This window comes from Papio anubis, chromosome 3 (genome assembly GCF_008728515.1).
Source record: "Papio anubis isolate 15944 chromosome 3, Panubis1.0, whole genome shotgun sequence".
Taxonomy (NCBI): Eukaryota; Metazoa; Chordata; class Mammalia; order Primates; family Cercopithecidae; genus Papio; species Papio anubis.
In genome coordinates, this window is record NC_044978.1 from 123,935,327 (window position 1) to 123,958,115 (window position 22,789).

At 47.7% G+C, this 22,789-nt stretch overlaps 1 protein-coding gene across 5 annotated transcripts; it reads left to right on the forward strand.

Moving 5' to 3' along the window:
* Positions 1 to 1,182: 1,182 nt before the first annotated feature.
* Positions 1,183 to 21,860, forward strand: PRDM8 (PR/SET domain 8). Of its 5 annotated transcripts, none has more exons than XM_031664542.1 (5): positions 1,183 to 1,518; positions 15,176 to 15,314; positions 17,615 to 17,835; positions 18,824 to 19,055; positions 19,454 to 21,860. In XM_031664542.1, the coding sequence occupies exons 1-5, from the start codon at positions 1,309 to 1,311 to the stop codon at positions 21,073 to 21,075; spliced, it is 2,424 nt and encodes an 807-aa protein (XP_031520402.1). In that variant the 5' UTR covers positions 1,183 to 1,308; the 3' UTR covers positions 21,076 to 21,860. The 5 variants fall into 5 exon arrangements, with proteins under 5 accessions (XP_031520402.1, XP_009205130.3, XP_031520403.1 ...); XM_009206866.4 differs by having other exon boundaries at positions 1,186 to 1,518; positions 19,457 to 21,860; XM_031664543.1 differs by lacking the exon at positions 1,183 to 1,518 and adding an exon at positions 14,530 to 14,758.
* Positions 21,861 to 22,789: the final 929 nt, after the last annotated feature.

Below are 22,789 nucleotides of genomic sequence, written 5' to 3' on the forward strand. Positions count from 1 at the left end.
GATACATCTGTTGGGTGCCTCGCATCCTCAGCTCCACTTTCATCTCTTCTATCTCAACACATTGTTTCCTCCACTCCTGGTGCCAGGGTGGAAGGAAGCCATCCCGCCCGGCCGCGCTTGGGGATTGGCAGCCAATGAATGATTGGCAGCGGGCATCTCTGTCAGAGCTTTGGCATGCTGCAGAGTAGAAGCCCCGTGCTAATGAATGCCATCTACACCTACCAGATGTGCCACTGGGTGACATGCCAGATCTTTTACATAATGCCATTCTGCCGGACACAAGACAGCTGGGGGGTGGGGAGGGGTGTCTTCTAATGCTTTGGGATGGGAGTAGATCTGGCTTTCCTTATTTTACTTCTTATTCAGACCACCCGCCACCACCCATACACCCAGTCAGCTCCCTTTACATTGGGCCAAGGCTCAGGGCATCTCTCTCGGAGACAGTGGCGAAGCAGGAGAGGTTGAATTCCCAGGACATAACCCCCTGTCCTCTGGCTCTCCTCCATGCTCATCATTTCCTTGAGTTCGCTCCCTGCCTGCATCCAGATTCAAGAAAGGGAAATAGCTTTCAAAATTAAAGAAATAAAAGCACTAATGGGATCTGAAATGAAAGGAAGGAAGGGGAAAAACTACACTTCCCATTCCCGTCCCTAATATTCTCTTCTTCCCTAGTCTGAATGTGCAAGGATGAACTTCCCACACCCCACCCCTTTGGCAGCTTCTGTTCTTTCCTCTTCCACCGTACACAGGAAACGGGAGAGTGTTTATCCCCAAGGGTGATATCCTGTTAGTGCCTGTCCCACGTTCTGGCTGAAGTAGCTGTCTTAAGGTGGAGTCGTCCAAAAATCCGTACCGTTTGGGGAGGAATGTTTCCTGGAGTGGGATGGACAAAGTGGGAAGAGACGAAAATGAGCAAACCACTTCTGATGGACAGCGTGTGTGTGAGCGTGTAGGAGTGCTTGGGTTGTCCTCGCCCACCCAGCTCTCCATCCCCAGAGGGTGAATGACAGGAGGAGGCTGGTGGTTACCAGGATGGTCCCCTCTCTTTCGCTAAACCTGCGGATACTGGGCTGCCCTGTAATCCGCGGGACTTGAGAAGGGCAGGCCTCCGCTCCTCCTCCCCAGGGGCCATGACCCTCACACACCCCCACCCCCACCCGCCACACCACCCCTCTCGCGACACACACGCAGTACTTGGGGCGACTGGGCGCCACTCCCACGCCAGAGCCCTGCCCCGCGCCCGCCTGGGGCCGAGCCGCCTGGCCCCTTCTCTTGTACCCCCACCCCCGCCCGCTGCCTAGGCTCCAGATGGCGGCTCCTTGCGCTCGGCTCGCGGCCCCCAGACGCCGCCCGGCAGCAGCCGGCGGTCGCTCCCTCCCTCTCAGCTGCTGCAGCAGAGACCGGGGCCATTTCGCAAGGCGGACGGGCTCCTCGGCAGGCTTGGATTGGGGTGGGAGCGCGGCCGCCGAGGGGCCCGCAGTAGCTGCGCTCACGGGGAAGGAGCCCCACAATCCCCAGGTAAGGAAGCCGCGGGGCAGGCGCAGGGCGGGGAAGGAGGAGCCTGAGCGTGCCGGTACCCAACCCTCTCTCTTTATTGACCTTCCTCCCCTCTGCCCCTTCATCCTGGGCGCGGAGGGCGGAAGTTTCTGGACCAGAGCACCGGCGAGAAGCAGGGAGCGGCCGCACAGCAGCCAGAAGGGGGCGCCAGCACCCTGGGGCCGGTGCTACCGGGTTGGCTCTGCCGGGGCGTTCCGCCCCCGCCCCGGGGAACGGTCCCTAGGCCCCACAGATGCCCCCTTCCGCTGGAAAGCGGTAATGCCCTCCGCCCACCGCTACCACCCCTTCCCTATTTTTCTCAGTTCTAACTGTACTCCTCTCTCGTTTCCTTTTTGCTTCTCTCTCTCTCTCCCTCTCCCTCTCTTCGTCTCTCTATCTTTCTCTCTGCCCTTGTTGTCTTACTTTCCCCTCCCTCCCCGCTTGCACCCCGGCACTTTTCCTTCTCTTTTCTGATCACTGGCGTGGGGGGAGGTTTTGTCGCCTGCCGGGAGGTAGTGTGGAGGGGATGGACGTGTTTCACACTCAGACTCTGGCTCTGGCTCCTCTCCTTAGGTGCCTCCCTGGGTGCTCGCGAAAGCAGCCCTGAGAATGGCAGCTCTCAGAGGTAGAAGTTATTCTTTTCGAGGGACAGGGCACGGCGACTGTTTGATTGGGGGGTGAGTTATGCATTTGGAGCAGCGCTTCCCTGGAATGCAGAGCTGGGGATTTCCCTTGCAAGACGGATGCTTGAAGTTCAGTGGCTTAGTACTGAGCCCCTTTCTCCCACCGAAAAGTCATGACAGTCAAGAGTCTCTCTCTCTCTCTCTCTCTCTCTCTCTCTCTCTCTCTCTCTCTGTCTCTTTCTCTCCCTCTCTACCGCTCTCCAGAACCCTAAAGACAGCCTCCCCGGACAGTCTTCACCGTTTTTTTCAGAAGCAGTTGCGCTGGGGCTGGGGAAGGGGAGGGAAGGGACATTGAAAGGCCGCAGTGGCTGGCATCTCCGGGCCCGTCCGATGTCCTCTCTAATCCCCCAGTGTTCTGGCGCGTGCCCACAGTGCCCCCAGACCCTCCGCTCGCCCGTGCGCCCAGGTCGTCGGGTTTTAGACCCAGAGAGCACGTTCCGTAAGCTCCCGGCCCAAATCCCCTCGGAAAAATTAATCACAACGACCAGCGGATGCAAAATGTGTGCCTGTGTTGAGTCTGTCTTTTAATCCCGAACGTAATTCTAAAAAGCAGCATCAGACAAGAGCTTTATTAATCCCTTACACGAGCAAATGCGATCTCTGACCTACTAGACTTGTTTTCCTGCAATTTCACAGAGTTAGCCTCGCTAGAGGAATGTGCAAGGACAGAAGGGAAACTGAGGAGACCCGCGGCTCATTAGCGAAATAATAGGGTGCACTTCAATAAAAATGCAGTCCTGAAGTGGAGTGGACTCACCGGCAAGGAGCCCGGAAGGTCGACAGGGGCGGCGGCAAAGTGAGTGATGGGGATTGGAGAAAGGGGTAGGATTGGAGGAAGGGCCTCAGGCACAGTGTGGTTGGGAGCTGGAGTGGGAACCCAGTTCTGTCTCTTCCGAAGGCTTAGGACCCATGTGACTTAATTTAGGGACTGTCCCCTTTCGAGGGCACTAGGACAACTGGAGGGGCGCACCTGCCATACGGATGAGTTCAGAGTTTGATCTCTTGGGGCCTGTTTCTCGCACTTGAGATTTCACTATCATGTCGTTCAATTAATCACATTTCCCTTCTCCCATTTTATTCAAAACCATCTTCCAGTTCCCTCATAATCGTAATTTGCGTCATTGCCTTTTATCGTTGATTAATTAGGAAGCCGAAAATGATAATGGAGGGTCAGGCCAATAAATTAGCTTTAGGAACAGACAGACGGACGTCCGAGGTTGCTGCATGGGTGGGCACTGTGGCCGGGTCCACCGTCGCTGCGGCGCTGCGCAGGAAGGGGTTAAGGAAAAGGCGCTTGGTACTGGCTGAATGGAGAGATCCACTCTGAAATAAACCCGGTGGGCACAAGGGAAAACTTCTCACTGCACTAAGTGGAGAGACTCCTGTGACGCTTAGCTTTTCCCGTTTGGTATAGAAAAGGAAGGACTGGTTTGGTATAATAATGGAGAAAAAGGAAGGCTGGGGTAGGATAAGAGTCAGACTCCTGTTTCTTTCAGAGGCCTCCCTACTAGTGGGTAAACAGGTTTAAAGTATGGGCCTTATTAGGAGCCTGTTTTTTTTTTTTTTTTTTTTTTCCAGAACTGGAATGTTAGATTTACTTTTGCATCCTTTCCTTCCTCTTTCCACTTACCTACTGGTCTGAAAGAGGGAAGAAAGAAGGGAAGAAATGAGGGAGGAAGGAAGAGAGGGGAGAGAGAGAAGGGAGGGGGGGGAGAGAGAGAGAGAGAGAAAGAGAGAGAGAGAGATTGTTAAGATCAGATCAGTTAACTCCCTGGCCAAAAAGGAAAGTTGCTAATGTGGAGTTCTCCCTGCCCTCAAAGAAGCAGCAGCTCTGGGTGAGTAGGGTCTCCTCTTTTCTCCCTTCATGAAATCGATCACGCCTCCAGAGGGCTGAAGGAGAGCACTTTGCCACTCTTCACAGCTACACCCTGGCCTCTTTAGCTTTCAATTGAAAACCAATTAAAGGTTTCTATAAATCTGTTAGTGCCCTTTTATCTGGGGACCCCTGATGCATGCGATATTGCCCTTTAGATGCCTCTTCCGTGTTTTGTTTTACAATTGTTGTATCAATATAATGCAGCCTTTCTTCTCCTGTCTCTATAGATACAGATACACAAGGAAAACCAAAGCTATTCAGGCTCCTCATTTGTCCAGCAGCCTAACAGTGGTGCCCTTTCTCTGCTGCTGCTTTCCCTGCTTCGGGAGCAGCAGTTATGGTAGAAGCAGATGGCTACTGATTGGGGGAGCTTTGTGGCTCTAATACTGAATACTTTATGGAAAAGGACTTTATTATGCTTCGTTGGGCAGAGGAATAAGGGATGAGATTTATGGCCAGGAAAAATAAATCTTTTTCCAAGTTGTGGCTCCTTCTCACCAATGTCTCCTTTGCCCCCGGGGTAGAACACTGAGGAATTGGTTTTATTTTATTCTCCTTTTTGCTAATGGAACCTTTTAGTCAGGATAGTGGACTAAGAGCTAGAACTTTACGAAATACCCCAGGTTGTGGCTGTATCAGCATTCTCTGCCCTCAGGAAAAAAAAAAAAAAAAAAAAAAAAAGCAGAAGAACATCATTTTGAATGCTGTTTCAGGCCATGTTTTCTTGGATGTCCTCTTAGTTGATGGGTAAAATATCATTGTCCATTATTTTATTATCTATGAAGAACAGAAAAGAAGGATGATACTGGTGTTGAAGGAGAGGGGGAAATGATGGGGCATTTGGTGATGCAGGTATGCTTCTCTACTTTGAGAGGCTCTGAGCTGTGAAGATAATCAGGGGATGTCTGCGAATTTAGGGTTTGGGGCTCCAAATTGAATTTCCAAGGTTTGGGGAATATACAGAGTCCAACCCTATACTGGAGGCCTAATTCGCCCCAAGATAGTGCATATCGTTTCTCTTTTCTTCTCTTCACCTGAGTTTTACTTCTCTAACTTCTCTTGAGTCAGGTTTACTCTGTGTCTGTTGTTGGGTTGTGCCCCTCCTCTATATGCAAGGGGATGCAACCTCCGGCTCCTCCAGTCCTCAGAGTCTTTTCTTCTAGAGTAATATCACGCCCCCTTCCTGAGATCTATAACATAAAGTCACACAGAAATGCTCCTATAGAGCCCCAAATGCCTACTGGCAACCTGGCACCAAGAGATGGTAGTCAATCCCAACTCTGGGTCTCCATTCCCATTTCAGACAGACTCTTTGTCTCCTTGATTTTTGAAATGTCATTTTCTGTTCAAGAAACATTTGTTGAGTGTCTTCCATGTTCCGAGTCCCTTTTCTCTGCCTTTTCAATTCTTTTACCTTGTATCTAAACACTAAAGAGAAAAGGCCAGGAGGACAGGCATTCAACTTCCACAAGGGTCCCCTAACTTTCTGCCACAAGCTACTTCCTTCCAACTCTCCAGGCACTACCACCCCACACACTGACATACATCTTTGCATCTTGTTTCTCTCCAAAGAGGAAAAAAAGTGGGAGGAGAGAGCTGAGATTTTTAAAATTCTATTTACCCAGCATTCCAAAGCAGAGGACACTGAGATGCTTTAAACTTTGGGCATTTATTTCGTGCTAGGCTGAATGCTCTGCCAGCCTCATCACACTTAATTCACATGCTGATCCTTTACGTATGATGTTATTGATGTTAAATATTATAATATCCCTATTTCACAGATCCCCCTGCTTCACAGGAACTAAAAGCATAGAGATGCTAACTAACTCAAGCAAGTGGCCTAGCTGGGATCTGAACCCAGGCTTGACCTGCAATATTCATAGCCACTCTATGAAACAGATGTTGTCTTTACTATTTTACAAATGAAGATACTAAAGTTCAGAGAGGTTAAGTGATTTGCTCAACACACAGGTAGGAGATTATAGACCCAGGGTTGAGACCTGAGTGTTCAAAATCCCAAATATCAAACTCTTAACCACTGCCTCTTGGATCCTTCAGAAGGAAGAGCAACTGGGAACCCACAACTGACCGCTATGACCTGATTCCCAGTCCTAGACTGGGCGGAAAGTTTCATATAACGTGAGACGGTGGGCGTGGGGAAAATGTAAATCTCCCATTCAGGGCTGCGCCTGCGCGGAAGCGGCGTGGTTTAGTAGAAGGAGGCTCCGCTGGGCTTCGGGAGCCAGACAGGGGGCTCCTTCTGTCATGCGGCCCACAGTGCTCCGCTCGAAGCCAGCGTGCGGGCGCTGGAACAAGGAGTGAGGGCAGCCACAGGGGGAACCCGCCCTGCACGAAGCTCCAGTGCCAATGATGTAGCTGCTGCCTCCGGGCACTAGTTACCTCGTCCTGCCAAGCTCCAGTACTTGGGCGTGTAGGCGAGGGCTGGAGCCATCCACCCGGTCCGCATCTGAGCCACAGCCCTTCACAGGAGTGGGGAGGTCACGCGCGCTGTAGGAGGCCCAGAGCCCTGGTCAGCATTGGGAGGCCTGGTCCTCCAGGTTTCTCTGCTCACCCCCAGACCTCGGCTTTTGGCCGCGGTGCTGGAGTTTACCATTAACGTGTTCACATGCTTCTCATCCCACGGAGTCGCCCGGATGAGCCTTTAACTCCCTGACTTACCCGCGTTTCTAACGTGGCACCGCGACCCTGACCCTTCGCACCTCCACCAGGCCTAAAGAAAGAACTCGCAAGATGGGCATGGGAGGATGGAAGTCAAATATCAATCTACCAGGCCAGCCTTCCGCAGCAAACTGATTGCTCTTCCATTAAACCTGGGGTGGGGGTGGGAGGTGCGCGGCGCGGGCGGGGAAGGAAGGAAGGGATGACTGCCTTTCCTTCCGTTTCGCCCTAGAAACTTCGGGAAATCCTCAGCCCTCGCTGGGTCACTTGGAAAGTGGGTGGACAATACAGTTCCCAGTTTTCTAATAAGGAAGCAAAGGCAGTGTTAGTAACAATAGGCAGCTCTGAAATGGGCATTTAGTATGTACCAAGACTTGTTCTCTGCTTGCTAAGTATCAACTCAGCCCTAATTTTATGAAAAGGGTCCCTTTTATGCCCTCAGTTCACAGATGAAGGACTGAAGTATAGTCCGGTTAAATTACCTGGGGGGGCCTGGGATTCGAACCCATGCAGTCCTGGTTCCCCTATGGAGTTGTGGGCTTTCCTGAGCCTGAATTGTTGGTCCTTCTTCTTGGGTCAGTTCTCCAGACTTCTAAGGAGAATGTTCATTAATGAAAGCATTGAGACCATCTCGTGTCCAAGACTGAAATGAAACTAGCCCTGGCTTTTGGAAGTGATCCCTTACCATCTGCTCAGCAACTGGCTTTCCAAAGCGCGTTCGCCCTCGTTCCCTTAGAGTCCTCACTGCGATCCGGGAGACAGCTCTTGCCAGCTTTAGTTCAACCGGAGGAAAACCAAGGCTGAGATAGGTCACCGGCAGCCCAGCTAGTAAAAAATGGGAACACAGGCTCCAGCCCCGCGAGACGAGATCAGGCGACCAGCTGCTCGAGGTCGTGCACAGAGGCAGGGAGACAGGGTGGTGGAAAGAGTGTTAGGTTCCCGGAGACCCCGCCCTTGGGACGCTTTTCCGCAGGTAAAGTGGTCACCTAGCGGGAAGCAAGTGATGGCATTAATTGCCGATGGAAGGCTAAAGAACAAGGGAAATGTGGCGGGCCTTTGGGAACTGCATTTCCTCCCTGCTTCGCCCAGGGTTCATCTGGAGCGTACCAAGCGCGCAGCTTGGCCCTACACTGCCCCACATTCACGGTTTGTGCACTGTGCCCCTACAAGGGCGACGCCGGGCAGATGATGACTTGTTTTGTTCTGCCCTGGTCGCCTCCTGTGTCAGGGCTCTGCACTCTTTGGTGAATCAGCTCAAATGATGTGATCTGTGTCTGCGCCTCCTGACACTGTGGGGGCGTTGCCCTCCTTGGATCTCTCCCAGGGAAACCTGGTTTGCCCACATTGAAGTCCCTCATTTGACCTTCTCTGCACTCTTAGTTCTGTGGCTGTACCTTTCACTAAGACATCGGCACCGGACAATGTAGACATCAAGAAGTGTTCGAGTCTAGCAGGCACTTCTGTGCCTTGTCTTGCTTCCCAAACTCAGGACTCAAACTCAGCTATGTGGGGCCTTGAAGAGGAGCCACTAATTCAGTCCCGCAGGTTAAAAATAAAACTCGTTGCACTCAGTGCGTTGGCATTGGCTTTCTCGAGGGTATTTTCAAAAGTTCAGGGGAACCCCACTTATCTGGAACACAGATGTCTTAGGACTTCAGTTTTAAACTGACTTTAGAATATAGATAATGCTGTGGGGTAGCTGATCACACACACAAGATATTAGATAGTAACATTATACTCAGGATATATTCTTTACAACTCTATTCAATTTGCTCCCTTGGGACCAACTGCTGTCCTGAATGATTTCACACAAACTATTTTCTCGATACCATCTTACATGAAAACATCCAAAAAAGAGAACTGGCTTCTTAATGGACAAGCATCCAAATAAAATGACAGTCCTACAACTTATTTTTAATTGATGCCTTTGACAACATTCACCCCAACCTTCTTCAACACACACCCATACCCATATATGCATAGAGGACCATTTCTGCTCAGGTATAAAGTTATTCAGGCCTAAGTTAAATTCTAGGCCTAGCAAATCTCACCATCTAGGTCATTATATTCAACATGTTTATTCTTAGGAATTTATGAGTGTTTTATTTAGCAATTCTGGGTATTATTTCTTTTAAAAATATGAGTTTTCATTTAAACTTCCTTAAAAGGAGATTATGAATAATATCATGGTTACTATATTACATTACAGATACTATCAAATCAGCCTGGGAGGCAGCTTTTCACTCGCAAGTTCAAGAGAACACATATGTTGCAATCCTTGCCTATTCTTGCCTCCACTTCATAATATAAGTCCAGAAGTGTTTATAGTAGTCATGATGTTGCTGCATTTGTGACATGTTGATCTTTGATTTTTTTTTAGGAGACCACGTTTCCAAGTATTAGCAGTGAGGAAAGACTGCCATTGGTAGCTTTCAAGTGTTTGTGAAAATCTTCTGAGAACTAACAGCTTTTCATATAATGTTTTGGGAGACATCCCCCATTGATGCTAAATTAATATCCCTGGATTAAATCATAGAACACCTGGGATTAATTGAACTGAAATAATACAGTTTTCACTCAGAGTTCAGTTGGCAATATGAGCAAGGGAGCAGTTCGGGAGGATAATTTGTGAAGAAATTGAACCATATTTCCAAGACTTTTTAATACAATGTGAATCATCACTATTGTGGCTCCTAACTGGTATATACTTCTCAAATCCTCACTGTCTCTCTCTTTCTTCCTTTCTTTTTACTTTCTTTGTCTTGCTTCTCTCTTCCTTGAGAAAATGAAACATCTCTCTCTTTGGGCCTCAGGAAAGTGTACCATGGGTTTATTCCAAGTACTGGACATTTGTGTCCCCTGCCTAGACCCCTTTCCCAGAAGAGCCATGCTGTCTGCTGCTTTTTCCCCAGCAGCCCAAATTCTCACAGTCCGTGCCTCAGAAAGCTAACTGGGATTAGATGCCAAGAAGTGTATTCTGCCCAGGATATATATGCTGTGTGTCTATCATTGCCTGTTTATTTAACTGAGGAATTACAATCCACCTAAAACAGAGAGGAAAAGGGTGGCACAGAGTTACTGAATCTTGGGATGATGTCCATTCTCCTGGCTGTGTGAAGAAATTTGATGTAGAGCCTCTCAATGTTGTCACATTCCCAAGGCCTAGAGTTAGACTTCTCAAATTCTCATCTGAGACTGCTGGACACCAATTTGAGACTGCTAGACATCCCCTGATCCCCAGTCTGCCTAAAAAGCCTGACCCAGAGGGTAAGGAGGTTCAGAGTGACTGATGGAGACGTGGCTACAACCAGCCAACCCCCCTCACACTGAGATGCATTCAAAGGGTGTGGTGTCTGAGTCTAGGAAGGACTTTGGAACCTATGGATTTGATAAAAATCCAGGTCTTTTCTTGCCAGATCGTTATACACTCATCTTGGGAGAAGTATAGAAGTTGGGAGAATCCAGGGGGTCAAAATAGTGGATATTGGATTTGGTTCAGAGGTCACACTCACACAGATGAGTATGAGGCACTTATTTCATATCTCTTGGTAGTTTTGCACAATGTCACTTCGGTTTGCTAGCCCATCTAAAAGTCATAGTCAGAGGCCATTAAGCCAGTTGACTACAACCCAGATCCAGGAGAGGAAGAGAGTAACATATAGCTTTCAAAGACTATCCCATTCTCAGCTGAACTCCAACAGAAGTGTAAGTAAAACTTGGGAACACTCAGAGAGAAAGTTTTAAACTTGAGAAAGGTAGATTATCATTGTAATGATAATGGTGGTAGTAGTAGCTACAGGAGCAGCAGGATTTAAAGCTGGACCATTTATGAGGAAAAGCCCAAGAGAGAAAAGTGTGAGTCAGGAGTAATGATCCCTACAGTTGGGATCCTGAAGTCCTTCCTCACAGGCTACAAAATTACCCAACTCGAAGTCTCTGGCTTTCCCAGGGTCAGCCTGGAAAACATTTGCTTATGTAATACCCAGTGAGCCAACTACAATATTTAGTGTGAGGAACAGACCCAAACTGAGTTTGCAGTGTATACTTATAAAAAACAAGTACCCCTCCCCACACCCCACTCCTTCACATCATTGTTTATCCAACTAAGAAGCATGCCTCTTCTCACCAACATGTAAAACAAACAAACAAACAAACCAACCCCTCTGGGTCTTTTTAAAAAACCCACCACGTATCATTCTCTTGATAAAGGCAAAGTGGTAGAAAATGAGTTAACAACCCTCTGAACAACATTTTTTGCACAGGCCTGGTGTTTTTCTTAATTGACCAGCCCATCATTTCTGTTTCTCTTTCATGTACAAGTAGTCAATAAGGTTTATCCCCTAAAAAGTTCCTTATTTTGAATGGTGAGGCTAGGTAATGCAATTCTCCTCCTTGAAGATCTATTCTCTGCCTCCCTCAACCCTCACAGCCCCTTCCAGAGACCTCCCTGTGGGAAATTAATAAGCTTAGGAAGGAGCTGCCACTGTCTGCTCCATTGGCATCCTCTTATCTTCCAGTGTGTGGGTTTTTTTCCCCCCTTTCACCATGAATTGCCATACTCTTTTGACAATCAAGCCTTTGCTGGCATAGTGCTTTGGCAATAGAGTTAGAGGTGGGTAAGCCAGAACCTAGAAAGATATAGAAAAAGAAAATCAGTGTGTTTTCATTCTCATAGGATAATAATCTTTGTGTGAATTATTCTTGGAGATGTTACCTGCCTCTTATCAAAGAAGTTGAAATATTTTGGGCTCCATTTTTCAACCCTGGGAAGAAAAAGGGTATTCCCATTCTAATACTCACTAAGAATTAAAATTCCCTTTCTTACCCTTCCTCCACCCTCTCACTTTGGTCATAAAAGGCACCTCGGGTATCATTTATCAACCTCTCTCCAGCCCACTCTTCCAAAATAACACTACAGTTTCTTACATGTGTATTTTTGCCAGGACTCCAAAGAGCCTTGCTAAAGTGGAACAAGGTGAGCATGCCCACTCTTCATTGTCATTCTTCTAATTACTTAATTGGAAATAAAATCCTAGGGAAGAGAGCTCCAAATATATGCATAAACCCATTGTTCCATGTGAATTACATAAAACTGTTGACTAGGTACATTTTTATAGTACTGTCTGAGGCTGAATAAATGCCTCAACCCTTCATTTAGTATCAGTGAATTCCAGTAAGTATTAATGCAGAGTGATTTCAAAGTAGTTTATGTACCATTTTAGCCCATAAATTTCTACAGGAATAAAAATAATTTGTAGATTTTCTTTATCCCCTATTAATGATTGTCATTTAGGACATTTATATTACCAAGCAAAATGTGTACCACTTAAATTACTAGAAAACTCTCCAAGTAAGAACTTTGATTTAATCTTACTTATATTGTTTTGTTATGTCAGTTATTTAACTCATAATAAGAAGGGTAGGTCAGATTCATAAAATGTGAGAAATTCTGATATTTAAGGATCTTTATCTGAAAGCAGTAGGAAAAACATTAATTAGAGGTTAAAAAAGTAAAACTGAAATGAAGCATCTGTTGGCCAGTTTCTCAATAAATCACTCCCTTCTCAGATGTATAAAATCGTCGCTGTTTTCTAGCTTGAGACTTAAAAAGGTCAAGCTGTTCCACCCTGAACTTAAGTATCAAAAACATTATTTTATACAAACTGGAGTCAAGGTTTTAGTACCTCAAAAGAAACATAGTTTAAATGGTCTCTATAGCTAATAAGAGAAAGGCCAGGCACAAGAAAAATGCCTTCCATTTAGAGTTTATTTTCTAAATGTCCACATTCTGGAGTAGAGGCTTATATATTTACAATATGTAAGGTAATTTTTTAATGCTTTGCATGGACAGATGACTTTTCCTGAAAGATAAACTTCCAATGCTCTAAATAACAGCAAAAGAAAGCACTAAGGAGTGTTCTGTTCAACAGATTAATGAAATTATGTTCTTAAACACCATTCCTCACACACCATATTGCATTTATCAGTCTGTAGTTTCTAAGGGACCGCATGACTCTCTTATGGCTACTTTTCTTTATTAACTGGAAGTTGTTTGCAACCATGCCTCTTCTGCCCTTTACTTTTCTTATTTCTTCTACTCGGAATTAACTTACGTTTCTGGCCACTATTCTTCAAACCTGAGGTTTATTTTCCAGATGTTTGAGACATTATTTTCACATTTCTAATTCTTCCACCCATTCTTTAAAGAAGTATTAGGGGACAATGTGTCCATGCTTGTGTGTGTGTGTGTATGTGTGTGGAGAGAGAGAGAGAGAAAGAAGTGAATCTAGTATTCAGTGGAGCAATCAGTTATAAGACAATTGGTAGCTCAGTACAGCTGCAGATTCTTATATACAGACATGTGAGAGAGCCCTCATTGCACTAAGCCTTGATCATTAGGAGTCACCCTTAGCTGAAGTACATAAAATTGCACATAGCCAAAGTATGTAAAACTGCACTTCAAGAAGCTTTCTTTGAAAAGTCAGTAGCTAACCTGAAAACTAAGGAATTCCCCACTTTCTCTCAAAATATGGGGATTTGACAGCCCTTCCTTCTGTGAATTTCAGCTTAGTTCTAGGCAGCAGTTCAGAACTTGCATGGGGTACTGACCAGAAGAGAGAAGGAAACACACACACACACACACACACACACACACACACACACACACACAGAGAGAGAGAAAGAGAGAGAGAGAGACGGAGAACAAGGAAGAAAATGAACGTCATGGGAAAGTCCTTGCACTTGTTTCTCCTCAGGAAAATTCTCCCCTGGCCTCCTGGGACTGCAGTCACCGGGCTGTCCAAGCCTCCATACTCCACTGAGTTCCAGAGAAGGGTCTCAAAGCTGGGAGAGGATCAAACTAACATGGTAAGCTGCTTTTTGCCAACTCCCCAAATACATTATTTCAACAACAACAACAACAAGGAAAAACAACACCCAGGAGGCTGTCTCCTTAAGTTGTGGTTGTACCTCCTCCACTTTAGCCAGCTGCACAATCCGATTTATCCTAATGCTGACAGATTGCCCACTTCAAAGTAGTGGTGGTGTGGGTGGGGCTGAAGAAGTTGAGAAACTATCTATACCACTCAAAGGCCTTTCTTCCCTTAGGAGTAGAGAATTGAACTGTGAAAAAGAAGCCCGAGATGCCCCAGCGAAATGGTGTTGCATCCCCGTTGAAGGAGTCAACTTGCAGGCTGTTAAAGACCTCAAGTCATTAGCATCAGCTGCTGCACTAAAGGGGCAAGTCAGCGCCTCTAAGTGGCTTAGCGCACAAACGAGGCTCCCGAGACGGCCTTGGCAACTCCATCCCCTCCTCCACCACCCACTGGATGCGAAAAGCTTTCCGGAGCCCATCTTGATAATCATTTTTATTTTGAATCACCCTTGCCTCGCAACCCCAAGACCTCAGAGTGCCAACAGCACCCATTATAGGACTCCCTCTGGGGCTGTGCAGATTCTGCACGAAGCAGAGGGCAAAAAAAAAAAAAAAAAAAAAAAAAACACACACAAACAAACAAAAAAAACAGGAACTGTTTGAGTCCACTAACCTGCGCTCTTCCCACCAACCTCCGGCACCCCACCTCCGCCCACGTACCCGTGTCCTGGGACTAGGAGGTACCGTTACGTCCCCTTCCGAGGTCTGGTGACATTCTCACTCCAACCTCATCTCCCGAGCCATGGGAAGGCTGAGCCAAGTTCTCACCAAAGCGCATCCTTTCTGAATTTTGCAGGGGGAAGCTTGGTAGTGTTGGTGCTCCTGAAGAGAGACGACGCCCGTTTATCAACCTCAGGCAACTAGCGGCGCAAATCAGCGGTGGCTCCAGGGCTAGAGAATCCCTGGGGCTAACCGCACCCCTCTCCCTTTCACGGAACGTGGACTCCGGGGAAATACGCTCGGGGTCCGCACGCGCTGGGTGTCCAGCTCTCTGTCATAGCTTCTCCAAGTGCCTAGTGAAACGGGGAAAGGCCCTCTCCAATCCTTTTGGTACCTTCCTTTCCAATCCTGAAACGATTTTCCCCTCCTAGCCGTCCCAGAGGGCCCGAGCTTTAGGAAGAGGCGGGCCGGGACGCTCTCTGAGAGGCGTTGCCACCCGGGGTAGGCGCTCATGATCTGCGGGGCGCGGGCAGGCCGGGGGGAAAAGCTGCGAGGCAGGCGGCGCCGGAGGGAGCTCCTGGCCCAGCAAAGAGTTAAAGGGAGGGGACGTGGGCTGTCACGCGTCATTGGGCAGATTATGTGCAGCAAACAAAAAGTGTGTGTCTGCGTGCCAGTCAGTCACTGCATCGGGTCCATCTGTACAACTCTCTCCGTTTCTCCGTCTCCCTCTCTCTCTCTCTCTCCCTCCCTCCCTCCACCCCCCAATCTTTTTCTCCCCATCTCTCCATCTCTCTCTTATCTCTTTAGGAAAAGCCTAAAAGACGGCAACACCAACACCTCTTGACATGGAAATACACTGATACAATAGGCAAAAAGAAACACTCGATTGCATCTTCCGGGTTCCAGGTGGCCTTATTTGGTAGAGTCTATACTGACCTTATTCCTGGTAAGTCTATTTGCATTGATGTGGGAGGGGGATGGGAGGAAGGCAGTTTGGTGGAAAGAGTAGAAAATTTTGTCTTCCGTCTCCTTATTATCCAGAAGAGAGAGAAAAATAATTCTTGAGGGGCTCTCTACTGCCAGGAATATTGTACAAAAGGAGGAGCGGGTGGGGAGCACTTTGCCGGAGAAGCCAGGGACTGGGGAGCGCGCGGCCGCCAGACAATGCCTGACTAGAGGGACGGGCTAGCGGCGGGCAGCAGCGACCGGCTTTCAGAAAGCCCCGCCGGCTCTGGGGTATATTCCCAGGGCAGGCGGATAAGAACCTGGGCCCAGAGCGGGGCACGGAGCTGTGAAACGTTGGGTGGCAAAGGCGATCGCACGCGGGCGGGCGCTCCTAGGCTGTTGCCCAGCGGTCATTGTGATGGGCTTGAGGCTCGTGGCGGCTGGCGCGGCGACTCCGACCGCTATTAGCGCGGCGGAGTGAGGACCTTTTCACCGTATTGTTAGGTAGAACTGCATTTTAATGACTGTGTCCCTGCTGTTGCCCGAAGTGACGGGGGCGACCTCCCAGCACAATGAAATGCTTGTGTGAAAGAGATTTTTAAAAGGAAGAGAGAAATTGGGGCATAAAACGCTGAATTGAAGGAAATTGAAAAGAGGAGAATAGGATTCCGTTGAAAATGAGATGAGAGGTTATGGGTTTTTTAAAATGTATTTTAATTTGAAATGAAAAATCAGGATGTCTACCTTGTATGGGGTAAAAATGTCCAGGGATAGATGATGTAGAATAATAAAGTTTCTTCTTTATGGATATTTTCCCTTATTTCTGCTGTCTGGTAGATACAGCCCAACACTTGACATTTGGGGGATGCAAGAGGATGAATGCAAAATGAGACGAACCAAAGTTTTAGGCTATGTTAGCTGGAATGGGGGGAAAAAAGCACACCTTGTAGTCACACGTGTAAGGTTCATTGGTTAATATAAATTAAAATAAAAACAGACGTCACTGATATTATTCCATAATGAACAGCTTTGCAGGAAAAGAATTAGATCTACTCTTTCCTGTTACTTTAATTATACAAAACATACATAAATAATTGCCAACGGTGACATTATCAGGGAACAACAAACTTGGAGGAATCTTTTGATTAGTTTGAAATACTAAGCAATGCAGCTAGTTCAAAGCTAGTTAAAAAATTTAAACACCTGTTTCTTTTTTTCTTTTTCTTTTTTTTTAATGATAAGTCTTGTATGGGGTGTCCAGAGGAAGGAAAATGTCCCTTTATGACAGCTTAATAGAGAACCCTCCATTGGGGCATTACTTTCTAAATTGCTGTGGATTAAACAGCTGGAGAGCCCACTGAGGAGTGCTCAAGGAGGGCTGCCCCCTCTTGCCCAAAAAGGGTCATATGGGGTAGGGGGAGTGAAAATTTACCAGTCATTACACACAGTATTTCAGACTGGGGACACTTTAGGCCTGTCCTGTACCTGCTCACTTCATGAGCTACATGTGACTCAATCCACCCCCTTGTATAACAAGGTAACCGGGATTCACTCTCATCCATAAATAAGCATGTCCAGAAAAAAAATTACCTCTGCTTGCTGCTTTTAATTAAAGCCTCAGAGGAACAGTGTTGGATTATGGTAATGAGCAGACATACGTCCCTTCTTGTAGGCTGCAGAGAAAGGTTAGCTGACACAGAATTAGTGGCCCTGACACTCCACTTGAAATCCATTCGCCATGCTCCGCTGTCTCCGCCTGCTCACTAACGCTGCTCCCCTCTTTGGAAGAAAAGGAAAAAATCAGCTCCCGGGCACCCAGTTCAATACATAGGCAGAGGCACTTTTCCCCAAGGGTTAGAAGTTTCTTTCAGTAAGGGAAGTCTATAGGCTGGTTAAAATATATGTGCGTGTGTGTGTGTGTGTATAATATATAAATATATATATAATATATAAATATAATATATATATAATATATATTCTGCCTTGAACTTCACCTCCAAAACCTACCCAATCCAACATCAAGGTAATGCAAAAATGATCTAGTCTTTCCAGCCCTTTCTTTTCTTTCTTCCAAGCAGTCAGCTCCAGATTTCCCACTATTCTAATTATTTTAACAAGTATCTCTTAGTTTTCATCTTTAAAATATGCCATGTTTATCTCCTATAATTTTGAAATAAGAGCTATGCAAAAATCAGGCAGGTGCAAGGAAAATCTGCCTAGTATTTGAACAGTTCTGCCTAGGTTAATGGCAGTAGAAGCAGTATTGTAACTCACTTTCTTGTGCTGTGTGTCTATCTCCAGTGATGGAGGATACAGGCATCCAGCGAGGCATCTGGGATGGAGATGCCAAGGCTGTCCAACAATGTCTGACAGATATTTTTACCAGCGTTTACACCACCTGCGACATCCCTGAGAATGCTATATTTGGTCCCTGTGTCCTGAGCCATACTTCCCTATATGACAGCATAGCTTTCATAGCTCTCAAGTCTACTGACAAGAGAACAGTACCTTATATCTTTCGGGTAAGTCTCCGCTGGAGCTGTGTAGGTGTATGAGGGTAATGTCCTGTTGGAAATGGACTAAAAATAATTCTATTGACAAGTGGAGATAGGTTTTGCCTGTGGAAAATGCAATAAAGCAAGCAATCCATTTCACACATCAAAAATTAGAAAAGGAAAATTAAACTCAAATTATTGTCAACTGATTTTTTGGAATAAATGACAAAATTTGATTTGGAATGTTAGAAATATCTAAATCAGTGCTTCAGTTCTGGTTTATCCTGGTGATGAACATGACTTCCTAAACTCTGGGAGATTTCACTGGGGCGGAGGCTATTTGCATACTAACTAGTTTCTGCAAGTTCTTTGACAAGTATTGGGTACATTTGCCTTCCATTTGAGGAGGCTACTTCATCCCCTAAACATTAGTTTCTTTGGTAATATTAGCTAGTGCCCAGAGTTTGTATTTAAGTAAAAATGTTAATGGTTTTGATAGTAAAGCATCATTAAATCCATATGTCTGAATTGGAAGATAAAAGGCCTCTCATTTCCTATTCTTCTTTACAAAGAAAAGCTATTAATTGTTCGAGCCAGGATTTGGAACATGATTGCCATAGCGTAATTTCTAAGATTTAAGCTTGCTTTATTTCTGAAACAAACAAAATTCTCCATACCTTTGTAATGTGGGATAACTTAGAAGTAAACTCTCAAGACGTTAACACTAAATTCTAAGAAGAAATTTCCTCATTTAGTATTCAACCAATATACAAAAACGGTGACTTAAATGATCTGTATGATTGATGCAGTGTTTCAAAAGATGGTTATCTTGCCTACTGGTTACAAACATGAGGACAGGTCCCAGCTTAGGCCAAATTTTTGGAAGCGTGGTCTCAGATAATTTTTGGAAAAGAATAACATAGAAGAAATGGTCTTGATTCTTCCGATTTCATTCTCTCATGAGGGTCCCTCTCCCCTCTCCTTCTTGTCTTTTTTCATCTATTTCAAACCGCAGGTAGACACCTCAGCAGCAAATGGTTCCTCAGAAGGTCTCATGTGGCTGCGGTTGGTCCAGTCGGCCAGAGATAAGGAAGAGCAGAACCTTGAAGCCTATATAAAAAACGGACAGCTGTTTTACCGCTCTCTTCGCAGGATTGCCAAAGACGAGGAGTTACTAGTTTGGTACGGGAAAGAACTGACTGAGTTACTCTTGCTCTGCCCCTCTAGATCCCACAACAAAATGAATGGTAGGTTGGCTCGCGACCGGCGTGTGGGCCCTTAACTAGCGGGGGAGAGACGCAGGGAGCGGCAGGGGCTCACCCGGCGCGTTGGCGCGTCTTTCTTCCCTTTGGGTGTCTCATAGGAAGATTCTGAGATATAGTTCGGAACGAAGCTAAACAGATAGGTGAAGATAAAGCAAGGAAACTTGACTTGTTTGCTGTATTCCCCCCAAATCAGGAGGGAAAGTTAGATCAGGTTGGTCATTCTTTTCTCAGGCACTCAGGCCCTGAGAAATGAAGGTGGATTTGTCAAGGGGATGGTGGCAAACTGGCTTGGGGGCGATGCTGAGTAATCATGTGGTGTGCGTGTGTGTGTGTGTGTGTGTGCGCGCGCGTGCGTGTGTGTGTGGTGTTTGCTCACTAAGCAGGGTCGTCCCCTTACACATGCCTGGAATGCAGCCAACGTTTCCAGTTTGAGTTCCCCTATGTGGCGCATCTGCGTTTCCGCTGCCCCAAGAGACTTCACAGCGCTGATATAAGCCCCCAAGACGAGCAAGGCGGCGGCGTGGGCACCAAGGACCACGGGGGCGGCGGCGGCGGCGGTGGCAAAGACCAGCAGCAGCAGCAGGAGGCACCTTTAGGCCCGGGTCCCAAGTTTTGCAAAGCCGGTCCCCTCCACCACTACCCAGCTCCCTCCCCCGAAAGCAGCAACCCACCCGCTGCCGCCGGCGGCAGCAGCGCGAAACCATCCACAGACTTCCACAACCTGGCCAGGGAGCTGGAAAACTCCCGGGGAGGCAGCAGCTGCTCCCCAGCCCAGAGCCTCAGCAGTGGTAGCGGCAGCGGCGGCGGCGGCGGCCACCAGGAGGCGGAGCTGAGTCCCGACGGCATCGCCACGGGCGGCGGCAAAGGAAAGAGGAAATTCCCGGAGGAGGCGGCGGAGGGCGGCGGTGGCGCGGGTCTGGTAGGCAGCCGGGGCCGCTTCGCAGAGCGGCCCCTCCCGGCCTCCAAGGAGGATCTGGTGTGCACACCGCAGCAGTACAGAGCCTCGGGCAGCTACTTCGGCCTGGAAGAGAACGGCCGCCTCTTCGCGCCGCCCAGTCCCGAGACGGGCGAGGCGAAGCGCAGCGCCTTCGTGGAGGTGAAGAAGGCGACCCGCGCGGCCGGCCTGCAGGAGGAGGGGACCGCCGACGGCGGGGGCGTCGCCTCCGAGGACCAGGACGCTGGCGGCGGCGGCGGCTCCTCCACACCCGCGGCCGCGTCGCCGGTAGGCGCCGAGAAGCTGCTGGCCCCGCGGCCCGGGGGCCCGCTGCCCAGCCGGCTCGAGGGCAGCAGTCCTGCGAGGGGCAGCGCCTTCACTTCGGTGTCGCAGTTGGGCAGCGCGGGCAGCACCGGCGGTGGGGGCGGCACGGGCGCCGGGGCCGCAGGCGGCGCGGGCGGGGGCCAGGGCGCCGCGTCGGACGAGCGCAAAAGCGCCTTCTCACAGCCAGCACGCTCCTTCTCGCAGCTGTCCCCGCTGGTGCTGGGCCAGAAGCTGGGCGCGCTCGAGCCATGCCACCCCGCCGACGGCGTGGGCCCCACCAGACTCTACCCCGCCGCCGCGGACCCTCTAGCGGTGAAGCTCCAGGGGGCCGCGGACCTGAACGGAGGTTGCGGGTCCCTGCCTAGCGGCGGCGGGGGCCTACCTAAGCAGAGCCCCTTCCTGTACGCCACCGCGTTCTGGCCCAAGAGTTCCGCTGCCGCTGCAGCCGCAGCTGCTGCGGCGGCCGCGGGGCCTTTGCAGCTGCAGCTGCCCTCGGCGCTCACGCTGCTGCCGCCCTCCTTCACCTCGCTGTGTCTGCCCGCGCAGAACTGGTGTGCCAAGTGCAACGCCTCCTTCCGCATGACCTCCGACCTGGTGTACCACATGAGGTCGCACCACAAAAAGGAGTATGCGATGGAGCCCTTGGTGAAGCGTCGGCGAGAGGAGAAACTCAAGTGCCCCATCTGCAATGAGTCCTTCAGGGAGCGCCACCACCTCTCCAGGCACATGACCTCGCATAATTGACTCGGAAAGGACCCCAGCTTTCCGCGCGCGCGCACGCACAGTCAAGCCACCTGCAGGAATAAACACGCGAGAACATCCACCGCTTCCTTGCACCCCGAAACACTGCACAAAGACACATACATTCACCACTCCCCCCCAACGCGCACACACGTCCTCCCCTTCCGGGAACGTCATTCAACTATTTACCCGGGACACACACACCCACCCACACACACACAGACACACACACACAAGAGCCAGGATGGTGGATTTTTGATTGGGTGGGTTGTTTGAGGGGGTTTTCTTTTGAATGCACGCATTTTCACTTTCCCCAAAACAAAGGTACATTTTTTAAAATGTCATATATTGCAACATATTGATGCATTTGTCATACGTTTCTACTTAAATTATTAAGCACTTACGATTTAGATGTAATAATTATATGTAAGGGCAAAATTTATTTTAGATATAAAGTAAAGGAGGAGGGCGAGATGCTTTCTGCATTTCTTGATGATAGTTTGTGTTCTTACAAAAATAAACAAAATGAATAAAAAGGGGTCGCCATTCAATTTGAGTTTCCAGGGGGAAGTGCATGTATAATGAAATGGTTATGGACTTCAATGAAGAATGTCATCAATTATGTAAATATGTATTTCCTTTTAATACAAAGTGTAATTTTGTGCCAGTGAAATGGAGTCTGAATAGTTATGTGTTTCTTTTATCCCTGGAAATATTTATTAAACTTTATAGTTTATCGGAGTATGTTGGATGCTTTGACAATAAATGACTATTTTCTTCAAAGCAAATATTTGGAAAGTTTTTAAATTTTATTGTTGTACCTAAGGACTATACTTTGAGTAAATGTCATTTATTTTCACTGAATTCCTGAAAAGAAGGGAAGAAACAGCATAAGAGAGGAATGATAAACCTGGCACCATTTGCATTTATTTACTCTAAGCCAATTTTGAGCCTAAAAGAAGGTAAGTTTTTATTATCACTTCGAAAATATTTAGCTGGAAAGTGTTGCACCTCTTGATCAAAGACAAATCATTTAGACAAAGATGCCTGCCATGCAGCTAACCTGTCACTGGGACACCAGCATTCTTTTCAGCAGCAGGATAATTAGTATCTTCACAAATGGCCTGAGACAAACAATGTTCAGGCTGGGATCTGTGAGACCAGAGGAAAAGCCCACTTTAGGTTCTACTAGTGATGGCTACATAGAAGGGTATCTTGTACTCTAATGTCATTACAATGGCATTCTGTCATAATCTATTTAGAGATCCTGTGGGGGAGTTTCCCTAAAAACCAAGGTGAAATGGCCATAGTTTGATCATGGTCTATGTATTGCAAGGCCCAGCTTTCCTTATAAAGGCATTGACAACTGCATAGCCTCTGCAAAAAAAGTGTCCTGAAACGTTATGATACAGAAAAACCTGACAATTTCCCTCCTCTTTCTACTCTTCCCTCTGTGAAAAGTACTTCTGTACTCTTTACATACTGATAATAATTCTTAGTTAAATATTGAGTGTACAAAGTCTAGGTGTATGTGATGCGACCAGTAACCATTAGACATAAAACCAAATGAACAATGATCCTTTAGGCCTTAGGATAGCATGCACTTAATCCATAGGCATCTTCATAGTCACTCTGGAAACAGGCACTACAGTGGTTTAGCTATCACAGGAGTTGTGTCATTTTTTTCCCCCTTTCTTCACATCCTGAAGACTCTCCC

Bases quoted from the DNA above. Each gene is read 5' to 3' on its own strand.
- PRDM8 (XM_031664542.1), top strand. From the start codon at position 1,309: ATGGCGGCTCCTTGCGCTCGGCTCGCGGCCCCCAGACGCCGCCCGGCA. The intron at 1,519-15,175 runs GTAAGGAAGCCG...TTATCTCTTTAG, and splicing joins AGGAGCCCCACAATCCCCAG to GAAAAGCCTAAAAGACGGCA. The intron at 15,315-17,614 runs GTAAGTCTATTT...GTCTATCTCCAG, and splicing joins CTATACTGACCTTATTCCTG to TGATGGAGGATACAGGCATC.